Source organism: Tamandua tetradactyla, chromosome 20 (assembly GCF_023851605.1).
Source record: "Tamandua tetradactyla isolate mTamTet1 chromosome 20, mTamTet1.pri, whole genome shotgun sequence".
NCBI lineage: Eukaryota > Metazoa > Chordata > Mammalia > Pilosa > Myrmecophagidae > Tamandua > Tamandua tetradactyla.
The window spans coordinates 6,551,512-6,567,370 of NC_135346.1; the positions used below are offsets into that span (position 1 = coordinate 6,551,512).

At 33.3% G+C, this 15,859-nt stretch overlaps 1 protein-coding gene across 2 annotated transcripts in view; it reads left to right on the forward strand.

Annotated features, from left to right (window-relative positions):
- Positions 1 to 15,859, forward strand: part of SLC12A2 (solute carrier family 12 member 2) — a 117,501-nt gene that overhangs the window by 83,000 nt on the left and 18,642 nt on the right. For both annotated transcript variants that reach the window (XM_077138317.1, XM_077138318.1), the window contains exons 15-19: positions 1,291 to 1,390; positions 5,708 to 5,819; positions 7,634 to 7,774; positions 11,932 to 12,038; positions 14,721 to 14,800. In XM_077138317.1, the coding sequence (XP_076994432.1) occupies positions 1,291 to 1,390; positions 5,708 to 5,819; positions 7,634 to 7,774; positions 11,932 to 12,038; positions 14,721 to 14,800 (540 nt within the window). The remainder of the gene's footprint in view (positions 1 to 1,290; positions 1,391 to 5,707; positions 5,820 to 7,633; positions 7,775 to 11,931; positions 12,039 to 14,720; positions 14,801 to 15,859) is intronic.

The window sequence follows — 15,859 nt, forward strand, 5'->3', positions numbered from 1 at the left end:
TAAGCATATGTGCCACCTACCTGCAGTGGTTTTAGAATTATTGCAAGTGGCATGGAATTCACAAAATACTAGAAGACATCGTATCTGCCTGCTAACTTTCCATGTAGCGAGGAAAATTGTACGAACATGTTTTAACTAGGAAATACTGAAAGATTACCTAGTATATGTCATATTGATAAACGTTGGGTATTTCCACGTAGGCAGATGTTGTTGGAGTGTATTAGGATTAGTCCAGTGTTCAGGATTATAACCAGTTGTCCTGGTTTGCCAGGGTCCCTGTGACAAATACCACACATTGGTTGGCCCAAACAACGGGAGTTTATTGTTTCACAGTTTTGTAGGCTAGAAATCGGAAATCCAAATATTGGCAGGCTCGGCTTCCTCTCTGAAGTCTGGAGCCTGCTGGTGCAGCTCTCTGGCACAGTCTCTGTCTAGACCCACTCTCCTTGTAAGGATTTCAGGCATGTTGGATTAAGGTCCACCTCCATTCAGTTTGGCCTCCTCTAAATAGGATCTTTAAAAACCCTGTGTACAGTTGAGTCTACACCCGCAGGATGAGGGCTAGAACAGGGTTTTGTGGGGGACATAATTGAATCTACCACACCAGACATAGTCTAAAATAGAAGAAAGACCCGACGAGAAGTGCTTGAAAAGTTTTGGCACATTAGAATAGATTAGGAATACATTACAAAAGTGTTTTCAGTGAGGATACATTTTGTAACCAAGATATGAAATGATGAGGTTTGGATCAGAGTGGTAGCTCTAGAAATGGAATGGACATAAAAGCTATTATTTTAACCACTTTAGAAGCAATTATTTCTCTAACATACCTAGTAAGTCTCTCAAGTAACAGTTATCTAATGTCATCATTAGGTATCCAAGTTGTTTGCTTAATAAGAAATAAAATTTGCCTGTTCACAAAACTGCTGAGTGCAGTTAGTACTTCCTAACAGTGGAGATCTGCCTCTTTCCCTTTAGACCTTTGGTTGTATTTATAAAAAATAATAAGGAAGTGTTTTCTTTTTTGTGAAAATCGTTTGAATTTCATGCATGGCATGTCTATAGCCTTATCATCTCAGCCTTTTCTAAATTATACTTTTTCCTTAAATGCAATTATAATTAAAGTTAGCACAGCATTATAGATTCTTTTGAAAGTTCAAGTGCAGTATTTTAGTTTAGAATTTGATTTTTTTAAATATGAAAGTATATTTAATTCTCTGTATATCTCAGATTGGTTACTGATGGATTGTATAATTGGTGTTATGCTATATGAACACCATCTTTCTACAGATGTGAATTGGGGGTCCTCTACACAAGCCCTGACTTACCTGAATGCACTACAGCATTCAGTTCGTCTTTCTGGAGTGGAAGACCATGTGAAAAACTTTAGGTAGGCAATAATGGAGTATGGTAATCAGTTCTTATTGTCCAGTAACATTTCAATATGTTGATATTTCATAAAATATTCTCTAAAAGCATGTAATGTGCTTTTTATTTTGGTTGAGCTTGATCAATTTAACTATTTAAAAATAAGATTGAGGTTTCTTAATTATCAAAATTTTACAAAGAGGAGGTTATCATTTAACTTAGAAGTGTATTATGAATGTTTTGAAATTCTTACATTTGAAGATTTTTAAATGCTAGGCACCATAAAGTGAACAGTTTTTTTCATTCCTTGGCTATTGAAGTTACATAAATACTCTATATACTTAATTACTATATGAAGTTCATAAAAATTTGACTTTATTTTGTCACTTTACTAAGACATTAGATTTTTCATGTCAGTTGCTTCCTTCTCATCATAGTTGACTGGAAACCAGTTATAGTGATAAAGAATCAGTGCCTTAAGTTAGTTTTAGGGAATTAAATTGCAAGTAAAGAGTATTATCTTTTTCTCAACAAATGACCTGTATATATTTCTAGTCATCAATTTAAAAACTATGCCTTAGCCTGATATACTTGTAATAATTTATGAGATTGAAATAGTGGGGCACTGTTGATATGTACCTCTCTAAAACCCAAAATATTATTTGCCTATATAAATTCTTAGAAATTGTAGATTATTATCTATACCTGGTTAAAAGTAAGCTAAAAGTAGGCTTGTAATTAAAAAAAAAAAAAAAGACCATTAGGCAGTGTTTCTTATATTGCTCAACTTAAGTCTGGCTGTAAGCAGGTGGTTTTCTTATGGTCTTATTGACTTCTGCATTATAAACTCAGAAATCTATTCCATGTTTGTCAGTAAATGAGAAATAATGTTTTTTCAAAGAAACGCCAAAGGATGATTAATGCTATTACAGAATTGCTCTACCAGAATCTCTCCTAGTAAGACGTCTTTGTATTATTTTTGTTTCTCTTGTGAAGTCCCACTCTCCCTCATTTCACAGAGCCACACACCTTCAGCCTTGGGGTAGAGGGAAACAGAGAAAAGAAAGAAGGATGAGAGCCCTGTGAAGAAAGCATTAGTTTCAGCACAGTTTGAATATTTGATGTCAAGTATAACAGAAAATACAAATCATTCCTTTATGTAAGAACTTGTATTCCAGAACTGAGGTCATGAGCCAAGAGTCAAAGTTAATTTGCCATCAGTAAAAACTTGTTGCTTTGACTTATCAACAAAACACATTTTATTCCATTGTGACTTTTTAATTTTTGTCAGTTACATGCATATAGTTCACAGAGGAAAAACTAGTCTCAAAACAATCAATAATTGCCCCATCCTTCTATTTTTCAGTCAAATACCAACTGATTCCTTTATGTATCTTTATATTCCCAAGTAATCTTGTCTTGCTGAACTTTATGGTTTTTAATGTTAGGCATTATCTAACATTATCACCCACTCACCCCTACCACATCATGCACCCTTACCTTTATTCTATCCTCCCAGCATACTTTTATGTCATGATTTTTATTAAATCAGTATTTGGTATTTATAGTTTTATGATTTTTAAAATATGATTTACTGCTGGGCCATAGAGTAATTTATGATTGTTTTCTTGCACAGCTTTTGTGTTTTCCCTGGAGTTAAAAATTCTTTCTTTTGTTTAACTTTCTATTTATCACTATTTCAGCCTTCAACAAGATTTTGTATGCCAAAAGATTTTTTTTTTAATTCTTCACCTTACCTAGTTTTATTTCCTTAAGGTTTCTTTCCCACCCTTCCCTTTTCTACTTCTGTAGTTTGATAAAGTTTATTTAGCCTTTTCTCAAATATCTGTGATCCTAAGTGATAGAAGCTCTGTGTGGGTAGGTGAGGTTCTCAGTAAAACCTTTAATATGTATTAATCTGATTATGCTGGTTCTTTGAGGAATTTTAAGACTTCATAAAAGTCTATTTTTTGTTCTAATTAAATTTTCCAGAAAAAAAATCCCCTAATTATCTGCTTGTAGGTAAACTACTGGCTACTATAGTTCTGAGACCTAAGTGGAGAGGACACTGGAGGTTGTAGGGTCCATTGTATAAATGCTCTCCTAATGCATCTATTTTAAGTAGCTTGCTTCTGCCCTCAGCTACTGTTGGTGTCTGCCAGACTGGAGACCCTCTAGTGAATATGCCCAGCCTAACAAGGCTGGAGGAAGAACAGGGACATTTGCCTCGCATAAGAGTGGAAATGATTTGGGTATATCCAGTTGCTTTCCATGTGAATTTCCCACCATTCCTTCTTAGTTTAGCTTCTTTAACATACTATCGCTGCCACTTCCAGAATGGTCTCCTGCCACTGACTTCTTGGCAGTTTGGTGACTTTTAGGCATAAAATCAGGTAGTTTCACACCATTCTCTTAATCTCTTTTAGGATTTTGCCCTTTCCTGATCTGCCAAATTCTCTACCATTCTTCCATCTGCATTCTAGCTTTCACTGTTTCAATCCTATTGTGTCTCTTTCTCTTCTTCTTTTGTGGTTTCATGCTTTTAAAAAAAATCCATTCCATTCGTGGAGATTTTTAAGGAATGGGTTAAAAATCAAGGCAAATATTCACTTTGCTATTTTTACCCAGAGTCATCCCTAACGTATTTTATTCTATACCTAAACTATGCCTAATTATGCCTTTATGATATGTTTACTATTTAGTAAAGATAAGGAGTACAACTTAATTTCCCACAGTAATGGGTTATATTAGTTAGGGTATAGGTAAAACCACTATACCAGAAAGGGTGAAAAATACAGTGGCTCAAACAGGGTAGACAAATCTGTCTCATGATAGACCAGATGGATGGTTCATGGCAGATGTGCTCGTGCGCCACTTAGACATTCAGACCCCACATTCCTTTTATCTCATCGTTTGGCCGTTGCCAAGGGGTACTCTTGGAACCAACAGGAGAGCTCTATAAATATGAGATTTATAAAGGTGTCTCATGCAACCTTGGGACTAGAAGAGTCCAAAAACCATAGGGCAGACTGTGAAGCTGGTGGCTCTGATGAAGGGTCTGGATGAACTCCACAGGAGAAGCTCACTGACCGAAGAAGCAGTGGAAGCTTCCTCTTCCTAAAAGCTTTCAACTGATTGGATTACTCACTGTGGAAGATGCTCCTTAGTTGATCGTAGATGTGATCAGCCACAGATGCAGTCAACTGACTGATGATTTCAAACATCAGCCTTCTGATTTATCAACCAGCCACGAAATATCCCTTGTAACTACGGTCAGACCAGTGCTCAACTTATCAGACACATGGACACATCACCAGGCCAAGCTGACATCAGAACCTGCCATCATACTAGTCATATGGCATGAGTTCACTCATATTAAGTCATATGGCGTGAGTTCACATTTATTTGCTGGAAAGCATCACTTCCAGACAGAATTGGTTTTTCAGCTAGTTTTCTAAAATTCTGAATAATTTAGTATTCTTTTTTAGTCTTTATTCAGATTTTCTTGCTTATTTAATTAGTATTATTAATGTAATACTAATGGTTAATGTAATGTTTAAGCCAGAACTTTTACTATTCTATTTGCTTTCTGTTAAAGTTTATTTTTATTATCCAAATTCTCATTTTAAAGAAATTTTGATAATCTGTTTGGACTTACTAAAGATACCTGGATATTTTTTCGTAAAACAGGATTGATTGCCACTTCTTGTCAGCAAAAATGTGCAGTTAAGAATATATGAAATTCATGCCTCTGTCCTGTGTTTGTATAGGCAGCTGAATTCAGTTTGGCTTCTACCATTGTTAACTAGCAGTAAACATTTTACTTTAAATAGAAGCCTTTTCTTCGCCAAAGAGGGTTTTACACAGGTGAAAAGTCAACATTATTAAGCTAGATTAGAGAGGGCTGGTATCATAAAGTAGAAATAATAAGGATAGATCAAGCCAAGAAGTAAAGCGACCTGCTTTGTCACAAAAGTCAAGGCCATGCTCTCGAGAAGTTTTGCAAGTTCTCTGAAAGAACTAAATATAACCTTTAGAAGCCTAAAAGTCATTCCATATTTTTAAACCAGTATAGTGACTTTCTCTACAATGCATATCCCAAGTTTGATTTATAATATTATCTGTTATTTTAAAAAGGATATTTGCATTCATATTCATTCCAAGTAGACCATGTTTCTGCATTCTCATGTACAAAGAAGGCTTGGTTAAGTCGTCTTCTATGTGTCCTTGGCTTGTGTCTTGAGGACAATTCTAGTGTAATTCTTAGAGAAACAACTTAAACTTGTTTTAAAAACCCCTAACTTCTCTAATTTTGATTTTCTTTTTAATCTTAAATTAGGCCACAGTGTCTTGTTATGACAGGTGCTCCAAACTCACGCCCAGCTTTACTTCATCTTGTTCATGATTTCACAAAAAATGTTGGTTTGATGATCTGTGGTCATGTACATATGGTAAGTGTTCATTTTTTGCCCTTTATTAAAACATTTTTCACTGTATACATATAATTTTAAATTTGTGGGCTCACTAGATCTAAAATAATCTGACTAGCTAAATCTGCTGGGATATTTTTGAATGTAAGGAATGAAATTTTTCCTCAGAAATTTTTGTCCCCAAACTGTTGAACTATCTTTGTTTTTTTTCTTATGAGTAAATTTAAGCTAACTGTATTGCCCCTTAAGAATAGTTTGGCCAAGAAAAATGGCTTCTTGATAACTAAGGAGCCTGAATGAAATTCAGTACTCTGTTTTCCTTATTGATATTTTTCTTAAGTCCTATGAATATTGGAAACATTTATTTAGAAGGAAAAAAAAAGTCTGGAGGAGGTGAGCAAAATGTGATAAATACATAGATTAGGAAGTAATACTTCTGGAGCAGCGTGAATGCTGAATTTCTAAACTCAAACAGTTTTAATTGTCCATTTTTTCAAAAATTGAGATTAAGAAGAGTATTAAAAATGTTAAACCTTCATCTTTTAATAAGAAAAATGGTTTTCTGTTTTTAATCTCTTGGCCATTATTGAGGCTATTCAGTGGATGATAGATCACTTGTTCTGCATAAGTTTGGTTATTTATTTGTCCAATTAGCTTTTCTCCCACACTGCATTGTACATCCTGTTTTGGTGCTAGAAATGTGCGCTTTATTCTCCATGTCATGACCTCTGATAGAGTTGCTTTTCCATTTGTGTAGTAACAAAATCAAGGTTGTGTGAGGGTGGAAGGTGGTGAAATTATACAATGAGATACTGATCGTATTTGGGATCTGTGGAATTTTCCAGTTTCTCTCCAAGCTAGTCAAGTCAGGGCCTTGAGCACCAGAAATTACAAATGGGGCAGTTTTCCTACTAGGAAAGAGAACTTTATTTTCCATTTTCTTAGTCATGTTTACGCTGTACTCTTAAGCTTATATTTAAATTTTTTCTCCATATACGTATACATTTTTATTTGTTGCTTGCAAGGATTAAGATAGGATTTCAAGATAACAAAGCTCATTTCCTTTCTTCTTTTATCATTTTAACAGAGATAGGTATAAAGAAAAATGGCATTTATATTATAGAGCTGACTTTGAATTTCAATAATATTTTTAAATTACTGAGAACTGATAACTCAGCATTTGAGATAAACAAAAACAAGCTAGGAAACTTTCTGTAAAAAAACAAAAATAAAAGGCCTTTTACTTTGCTCTGTACAATCTCTTCTCCATTTTCAGTACCTCCTGATTTCTGTCATTAATATCTAAGCTTCTGATTAATTTATTTATTCATCTATCTATTTTTTTCGGGGAATGGGTAGGATATCAGCAGGAACGTCTTTTGTTTTAATTTAGAAAAACATTAAGAATTGGCCATGCTGGGAGGTGGGTACATAGGTTTTTGTTACTTTACTGGGTACTCTTCCCACATGTAGGGCATTCTTTTAAATGGAAGAATGATTTGAATGCACATATCGAGGTGCAACATGACGTGGCAAATACCAGAAAAACTAGCAGTGTCCCGCACCCAGCAGGCACCAGCCTGGATGATTTATTTTTAAGTCTGCATTTCATCCTCTTCTCTTCTCCTAGCACCTCTGGCATTCAGTCATACCACTGACACTCTGTTTTTGTAATTCTAAGAATTAGGAAGAATTCACTGAGGCAGAAATGAAATACTATTATATTTCTCCCCCCTTCTCCGACATTATTTCAAGCCACTATAACAGGATGGTTTTTATAGATGTAAAATAGATTACCTTTCAATCAAAGGTACTATAAATATTTTTATTTAAAGGGCCCTCGGAGACAAGCCATGAAAGAAATGTCCATTGATCAAGCCAAATATCAGCGATGGCTTATTAAAAACAAAATGAAGGCTTTTTATGCTCCGGTTCATGCAGATGACTTGAGAGAAGGTGCACAATATTTGATGCAGGTAAATTTGATATATATTTGACATGCTTTACATTTTAGCTTTGATTAGTTTTTTAAAACTTTGTCATTCTTCATATTAACACAAAAGGGGAAATCTTATTTAATGTCTTTGATTAAAATAGAGGACTATGATATATAAAATTCAGGAACTGACAGGACCGTAGAAATAATGTGCTGTTAGCTGACAGTGAAGAACTTATTGTGTATTATGGACTCCCTGCTATATGCCACAATTTTTTTTGTAAGAGTGTTAAATGATAGCAGTCCTTATTTTTAATTTTTTTAAAAATTACTGTTCCTTTTTATTTCTCACTATTTACTAGTACTACATTTAGACTTCTGTTTCAGTTTTGTGCATGGTAGAGAAGCCAGAACACAGGATTTGGAATCATACTTAAGTTTAAATGCTAGTATTGTCACTTGCTTATTGTGGATTTTTGATGGAGCAAGTTGCTTACTAGCTTTCCCTAGATTCTAACATTATAAGACAAATGACTGGATTGAGACAGTGTTTACCAACTGATTTTTAGAGGAACTCCTTTCTTTAAAAGAGAGCTTAACCAGAGTCCTGTTCAATGTGTTATTTATGGATCTGCTCTTTGACAGGAAAGGTGGAAAGCTGAGAGTGTTGTTCTCTCAACCCTTTCTGTTTCGTGTTTCTTGAAACTTGACAATGCTCAAGTTTAAGAATAGCCAAAGCAGTCTTCAGGAAGAATAAGGGGTAGATGGGGTGGACTTGCTTTGCCAGATACAAAGACTTGTCATAAAGTTGTAATAATTGAGATATGACTATGTTAAAGCAGTGATAGGCAATTAGACCACTGAAACAAAACAGAGTAGAAATAGTCATTCTTATAGAAATGTGATTTATGCAGAGGTGGCGTTAAAAGGGTAAGCTGAAATAATTGATTCACATGAAACATTTTCCATGTGAATATATAATAAAATTAGATCCTTACGAGAAACAGAAGTCATTTCCAGGTGAATTAAAGAATTAAATATGAAAGGCAACTGTTTAGAAGGATATGAAGAGTAATTTTATGACCCTGGGCTAGGGAAGAATTTTTTTTTAATGAGATGCAAAAAAATTGGACTATTTAAAGTTTGGTAAGTCATTATTAAATTTTATTTTTTAAAATTTAAAACTTTGTGCTTCAAAGACAGCATGAAAAAGGAAGCACAGACCTAGGAAGGTAATGATCATAACATATATTCAGCAAAAAAGCCCATAATTTATAAAAAAAACTATAAATCAATAAGAGAATAAAGAAAAAATGATACGTCAGAAGAGGAAATACAAATGGTCAAGAAACTTAAAGAAATAAAACTAAAACTATAATGAAATTTTCACTGATAAAATACCAATACTAGGTCTTAGGAAGGATGTAGAACCACTGGAAATCTTTGAACTGCTGTCACTATAGATTGGATATCCACTTTGGGCAGCAACCTGGGAATGTTTTGCAAATTTGAAGGTGTTACTACCCTCAGACCTACCATTCTTAGGTGTATTTTTGAAGAAGGCTATATGAACGTTCATACCAACATGTATTTGTAATAGTGGGAAAAATGAGAAGCAACCATCCTTAAAAAAATTGAAAGACTGTAATATAATCATACAGTGAAATGCTATGCAGTGTAAAAATGAACTACATGTATTAACATAGATAAGTCTCAGAGTGCTTAGAAAAAAATAAGATGAAGGCTATGAACAGTATGAAGCTATTATAAATTTTTGAAAAATATGTGCATTGAAAAATTGTCTGTGTGTATTCCTAAATAATAGAATGCCTAGTAAAAATAGGAAGAGTGGCTGAGAAGGGTGGACCCTGCACTCCAGCAGTGGCCACCTCTGGAGGGGCAGGGAGCACAGCGGGGCTAGCAAGTGAGGCAGAGCATGTTTCACGTTTGTGGTTTCTGTTTTCTAAAGCTGGATGATGGGTTTACATGAGTGCTGATTGATTGATTTATCCTTTATTCCTTTGTGTATGTGGAATACTATCCCAGTCATAAGGTTGTTTCTGTTGTGTAAATCTTGCTCACTTTCCTACAGTTCATTGAACATTTTGATAATTATTACATATTTAATAAATGTAACAAAGGAAAACGGGTCCTTGAGCAGTGGTTCTGAAACTTCAGCAAGCCTCGGAGTGACCTGGTGGTCTTGTTAGGCAGCCATGCTCCAGCTCTGGAGTAGGGCCTAGAATTTGTATTTCTAACAGGTTTTCAGGTGAGAGTGATGTTTCTAGACCAGTCCAGGAACTACATCGTGAGAACCACTGCTCTAGAATGTTTCTGTAACATAAATGGAAATAACACTGCTCTAGAATGTTTCTGTAGTATAAATGGCCATATTATAAATATACTTGTTCTCCTCCACCTAACGTACACGCCCTAGTGAGTCATTGTATTTCTCTAGTGTGACGCAAAGTTAGGATAAATAGAGAACAGCATCAATTTGTAAGTGTCCTGTAAGCCTGGCAGGTGTAACCGCTGTAGAAAGATGCATGGGAGAGTGACTGTTGAAATGTCAAAACTAGCTGAGAAATGGTACGAAATACCCTGTTACACAGAGCCAGTTGCCTCTACAGAACCAATCATTGAAATTTTAGTGTGAGAGGTCACTGAGAGTATTTATCTTTCGGTTCTAACTTCAGAAACCTTTTACATAAAGTGACAAAATGCATGTATGCATTGGTGTCTTTCAGTTGTTTGTGATTTTTATAAAAACAAGCTTCATCCATTAACTTATTTTTATATTTTTTTAATTAGAGAAGTTGTAGGATTACAGAAAAATCGTAAAAAATACAGCATTCCCATATACTCCACCACCCTATTTTAACTTTGCATTAGTGTGTTAACTGTTAAAATTAATGAAAGAATATTGTAATTGTACTATTAACTATAGTCCATAGTTTACATTGGGGTATATATATTTTTTCCAGTATAACACCCTATTATTAACACCTTGAATTTTGTGGTGCATTTGTTGTAATTCATGAAAGAACATATTTGTAATTGTACTATTAACTATAATCCATCATTTACAGGGTTCACTGTGTCGTGTAGTCCTGTTTCCCACAGTTTTGTAATGAGAAGGGGAGTGACCATTACAGCATTTGGTACCCCCAAATTACTGGTTAACTTATGGCCTAGTTCTTTAAAAAGCCATCAGATTTAATTTCCTGTTTGTTTGCTTATTTTTAAATCAAAACAAGCTTTCAAAATATGCTGTGGAGTTATTGGGTACTTAATCATGTAGGGTTTTTTAAATTTTATAAAGCAAATATTCTTTATCTGTTCCTTCAAGGTAAAGGTGGTATTTTTAATGCCAGATGAAAAGGAGTCTTATTTTTTAAAGAAACTTGTGCCATGGGTAGAAGATGTAACATTTATACAAAGTTAGGGGTATTTATGTTGTTCCTTAATTATCCCAGGTGCTTAGTAGTCAGCATTGATAAATATTTGAACTAATTTAGTCTTTTGTAAAAATGTATTAACGGTGTCATTTTATAAAAATATATGTATGCACACTGTCTTGGAAATAGTATTTTCCAGCATGTTTTAAAATCTTAGGAAATAAATGAGTTGGACTTTTGAACACATTTGTTAAGCATGTTGAATTGCAACTCCTGATGAGCACTTAAGAAAAATTGACAGATGGAAAAAAATTGAGGATGAAACAAATTAGTTAGATTTCAGCAAAAACTTGTACATAAGTAGAGGAGAGGATTGCAAATTTAGCATTGATGTAACTGAGAACTGCAAGCAATGGTGCATTTCTTCCATTTGGACTTTTGGCAATAGCCATTAAAACCTAGACGTAAATTTATAACTTAGAAGGGAGACCATTGTATCATTATGATGGAAGTATATTTCATCATATTTCTCAGTAAAAGTATGAAAATTTTGGTAGATCATAAAAGTATAAAAATATAAATTTACAATTTTTCAGTTATTTCATCTTTAACTTCTGTTTTTCTATGTATGTTTAATCATAAGTAATATAAATACCATACTGCATGTAATTTTTCAAAAGTTTTTGCTGATAAGGGCACATAATTTTTAAATGTTTATGGAACACCCATTTGAGCATTTTGTCCTTTTTAAAACACTTGTGGTGTAGTTCTTTAAATTTGTGTTTGTCCTATATTTTAGGCCGCTGGTCTTGGTCGTATGAAACCAAACACACTTGTCCTTGGATTTAAGAAAGATTGGTTGCAAACAGATATGAGGGATGTGGATATGTATATCAACTTGTTTCAGTAAGTACTTTTTTAATTCAGTAACTTCATTAGTTGTTCATAAAATGTTAATTTTAATTTGTTTAATAATGGAAGTGTAAGAGTGAAAGGACTCTGTGGTCATCTGGGTTCTAAATTGATGATCTAGTAAAAATTTTTGATTGGTCTTAATATTCTCTACACACACATATATACACAAATATACATACATGCATACATTCATACAAATGTACTCACAAACGCACATACGTATATATATATATACTTCCACTTCCCGTTTAAGTTAGGAATCTTTTTCCCATCTCTGTAGCTGCTTCTGAGCAGTCTCAAATGTTTCCAGATCCAATACCTTCTAAGTTATTCATTATAGCTATTTATGCTAAGGGAAGGCTATTTCATCACTGATATCAGCCTTACAGGTTTAGGTTTGTTTCTCACTCGAAGTAAATTTTCATTAAGTGGTTTACATTTTTTAAAGTTTACTTACATGTTTTGCTTTTTTACCCTCTTTAAATAGTGAGTTTTTAGTTTACTATTTGCATTTCAATCTTATTTCCAGTGGTCTTTATCAGACAACTTAGTTTTGTCATTTGAACTTCCCTCTTATTAGTTGTCTAGAGAGTTATTCTTTTTCTTTCATTACTTTCTCTTTTTGATTCTATTCTGTTTATGTTTACAGCTTTTGGCCTATGTGTCTGGTTAGTTTATTCTACTGTAATAGCTTTTTGGAACTAAGTGGGTTAATTAATGCAAAGAATAAAACTTTTTATTTTTTCCAGTTTACTTGTTAACCCTCAAAATCCTTCCTTTTCTGAGTATTCTGGACATGCTTATCAAGTCTGTTTGTCATGTTCACACTATTTTATAGCAAATAAGCATCCCCTCTCATTATACCATGCTGGATTAAAGAGTAGCTTTTTTTCTTAAGCCACTGATGAAACAGAACTATTCACTTCCTCCTGTAAAGTATTTCTTCATATACAGACAATTGTCCTTTATAATGAAATAAGAATAATAAATACTAAAAATAATTAAATAAAATGAACCTTTGAAGAAGTAATCAAATCTCCTACTTTACTTTTTAAAAATCTCTTGGTATTGATTAGTAAATATGTATAGTGTACAAGATTTTCTAGCTAATTGTTAAATGCATTTAATAAAATTAAGGCTCTGCTGATTTACCATATGTTCTGACTGCTACTTGGCTTTGAGTATATTATTTCTTTGTAAGCAAACTCTTACTCTAGCTTTCTCATTCTCTCTGTGTATGTGGGGATTAGGGAAAGAATGATAGTAAGAAAGAAAGTGTCATCATGAGAGTCATGAAGTGTGCCTTTTCTCTCTCAAGGTCAGGGAGATGGAATAATTATCCTAGAAAATAGGAAAAGTGAAATTTTTACTAACAATTCCTTCCTACATCTGCCACATTATTAGTTGGAGTTGCTTTTAATGGGTGCACTGGAAAGAAGGAATCTTTCTGATCTGATTTTGTAGGGATTAAAGTGAATAGTTGCTTGAAAGTCAAGTATTACTCCAAGTATTGTCCATCAGACAGCAATTTTAAAGGGTAGGTAAATATTGCTGTCTGATTTCTTGGGCCATAGACATTTATTGCAGTTTTAAAGCAATGAGGTGTTCATCATTTTTTCTTGTGACATTTAATGTTGTGGTTGTGGTTGTAAATACCCTGGTTATGGTTGTAAAACCTTGTGCAATTGAGGTATGCTTTACTTATTATTTTTTTAAGAGTATATAAAAACCAACTACTATTTATCAATTTATGGAGCTTACAGCAAAAATATAAGGCTATTTTAATCCAAAGTGAACTCAGGGAGTCACATACACTGGTTTTTCTTTTAAGAAAGTGATTTTGTTCAATTGATTTAACTATTTTTTTAAATACTTGTAATTAATTTCTTCTCTAGTATATTAGCTCTTTCCAGATTCAGCTGGAGAAAATTAACTTATCTATTAAATTTATTTCTTCAGAGAATCTCTTTTAATCTTAATTTTAATTAAGGAATGAGATCAAAATTATCTCCCCCATTATTAAAGAAAAAAATAGAAAAGACAACACACATTCTTTGATTTATAAAAAATGAACACATTTTCCCATTTGTCGGTAGGAGGAATAAGGTGCTAATGTGTTTTATGTAGGTGTCAGATGCGCCCACTTGCATTAAAAAATATTAAAAAGAGACGTGAATATATGCCTGCAAATGCATAAAAAAAACTTTGGATTATTTTTAAACCAATTTTGTAAAGTTATAAAAAATATTTTGGAATATTCTTCGTATTCTACAGCCTGCCCTCATTTCAGTGGAATATGTCTTCAATGTTTTTATATGTTTCTTGTTGGCATTAAAGGCATAAGTCTAAATACAAATATGATACAATTACCAAAAATTGTTTTCCCGTAATTTTAGTTTCTGATAAAATAAAAATATACTGTTTGCTTGAAATAGTTTGCTATAGGTAGAATTTCAGTATCTGCACTTAAATACTTTTCAAGGATATTACCATACAAGGGAAGGGAATGATCCAGAATTTGTAACAAATAATGGTAATTTTACTTATTAATGCATATTTTAAAAATCAGACATTTAAGGCAGAAAGTAAGTTTAGAGATCATCTACTATTGTGTTCATTTTAAAGAGGGAGGACAGTCAAATTATTGTGTTTTTTTTTCTCCTCCTTTTACAGTGATGCCTTTGACATACAATATGGTGTAGTGGTTATCCGCTTAAAGGAGGGTCTGGATATATCGCATCTCCAAGGACAAGGTATATTTTGTTTAAAAAAATTTAATTTAAAAAATATGTATACATATTTTTTTTTTAGAAAATTATTTTTCACAGGTTCTTCAATAATTTTAACAGTTGCATTTATCCTGTTTTATGAACTTGCGGAATAGCATTTTTAAGATCAGATCTGTTTTGTTGTACTAAAGTTTCTGTTTTTTCGTGTACCAATGGTTGATAATTATTGATCGTTACAGAAAGAATCAAATTCAATCCAAATTACAGATTTAAGAGAAACAAATGTTGATTATGACTGTAGATTGGCCACATTTGTAAAACTACAAATAAAAGAATAAACGATAAAAGAATCTGAAAGAAAAAAAATTTAATTTTTAAATTGATTTGAGAAGAAATATAAAACCTCAACACCCCTGTAACAATTAGAGTTTGAATCAGTAATCAAAACCTCCCACCTGAACAACAGTCTAGGACCAGCTTTGCTGGTGAATTCTCCCACACATTTAAAGAAGAATTGATAGCAGTCTTTCTCACACTCTTCCAAAGAATTAAAAAAGAGGGAACACTTTGCAATTCATTCTATGATTCAGCCTTACTTTGATACCAAAGCCTGATAAAGATATCACAAGAAAAGAAAGTTACTGACCAATTTTCATTTTTGAATATAGATACAAAAGTCCTTAAAATACTAGCAAACTGGGCGGGCCATGGTGGCTCAGCAGGCAGAGCTGTCGCCTACCATGCCGGAGAGCCGGGTTCTGTTCCTGGTGCCTGCCCATGCAAAAAAAAAAAAAAAAATACTAGCAAACCAAGTCCAACAGCCTATTTAAAAAAAAATTTTTTTTTCATTTTTTTGAACATAACAATACACAAACAGGAACATTCTTACCATACTATGATTTCATTCTTGGTATATAATCAAAAACTCACAGTATCATCACTATTATAATTTCTTAGAATGTTTGCATCAATTCAGAACAAGAAATAAAAAGAAAAAAACGCATACATACCATACCCCTTGCCTCTCCCTCTCATTGAGTACTAGTATTTCCATCTACCCAGTATATTTTAGTCTTTCTTTCC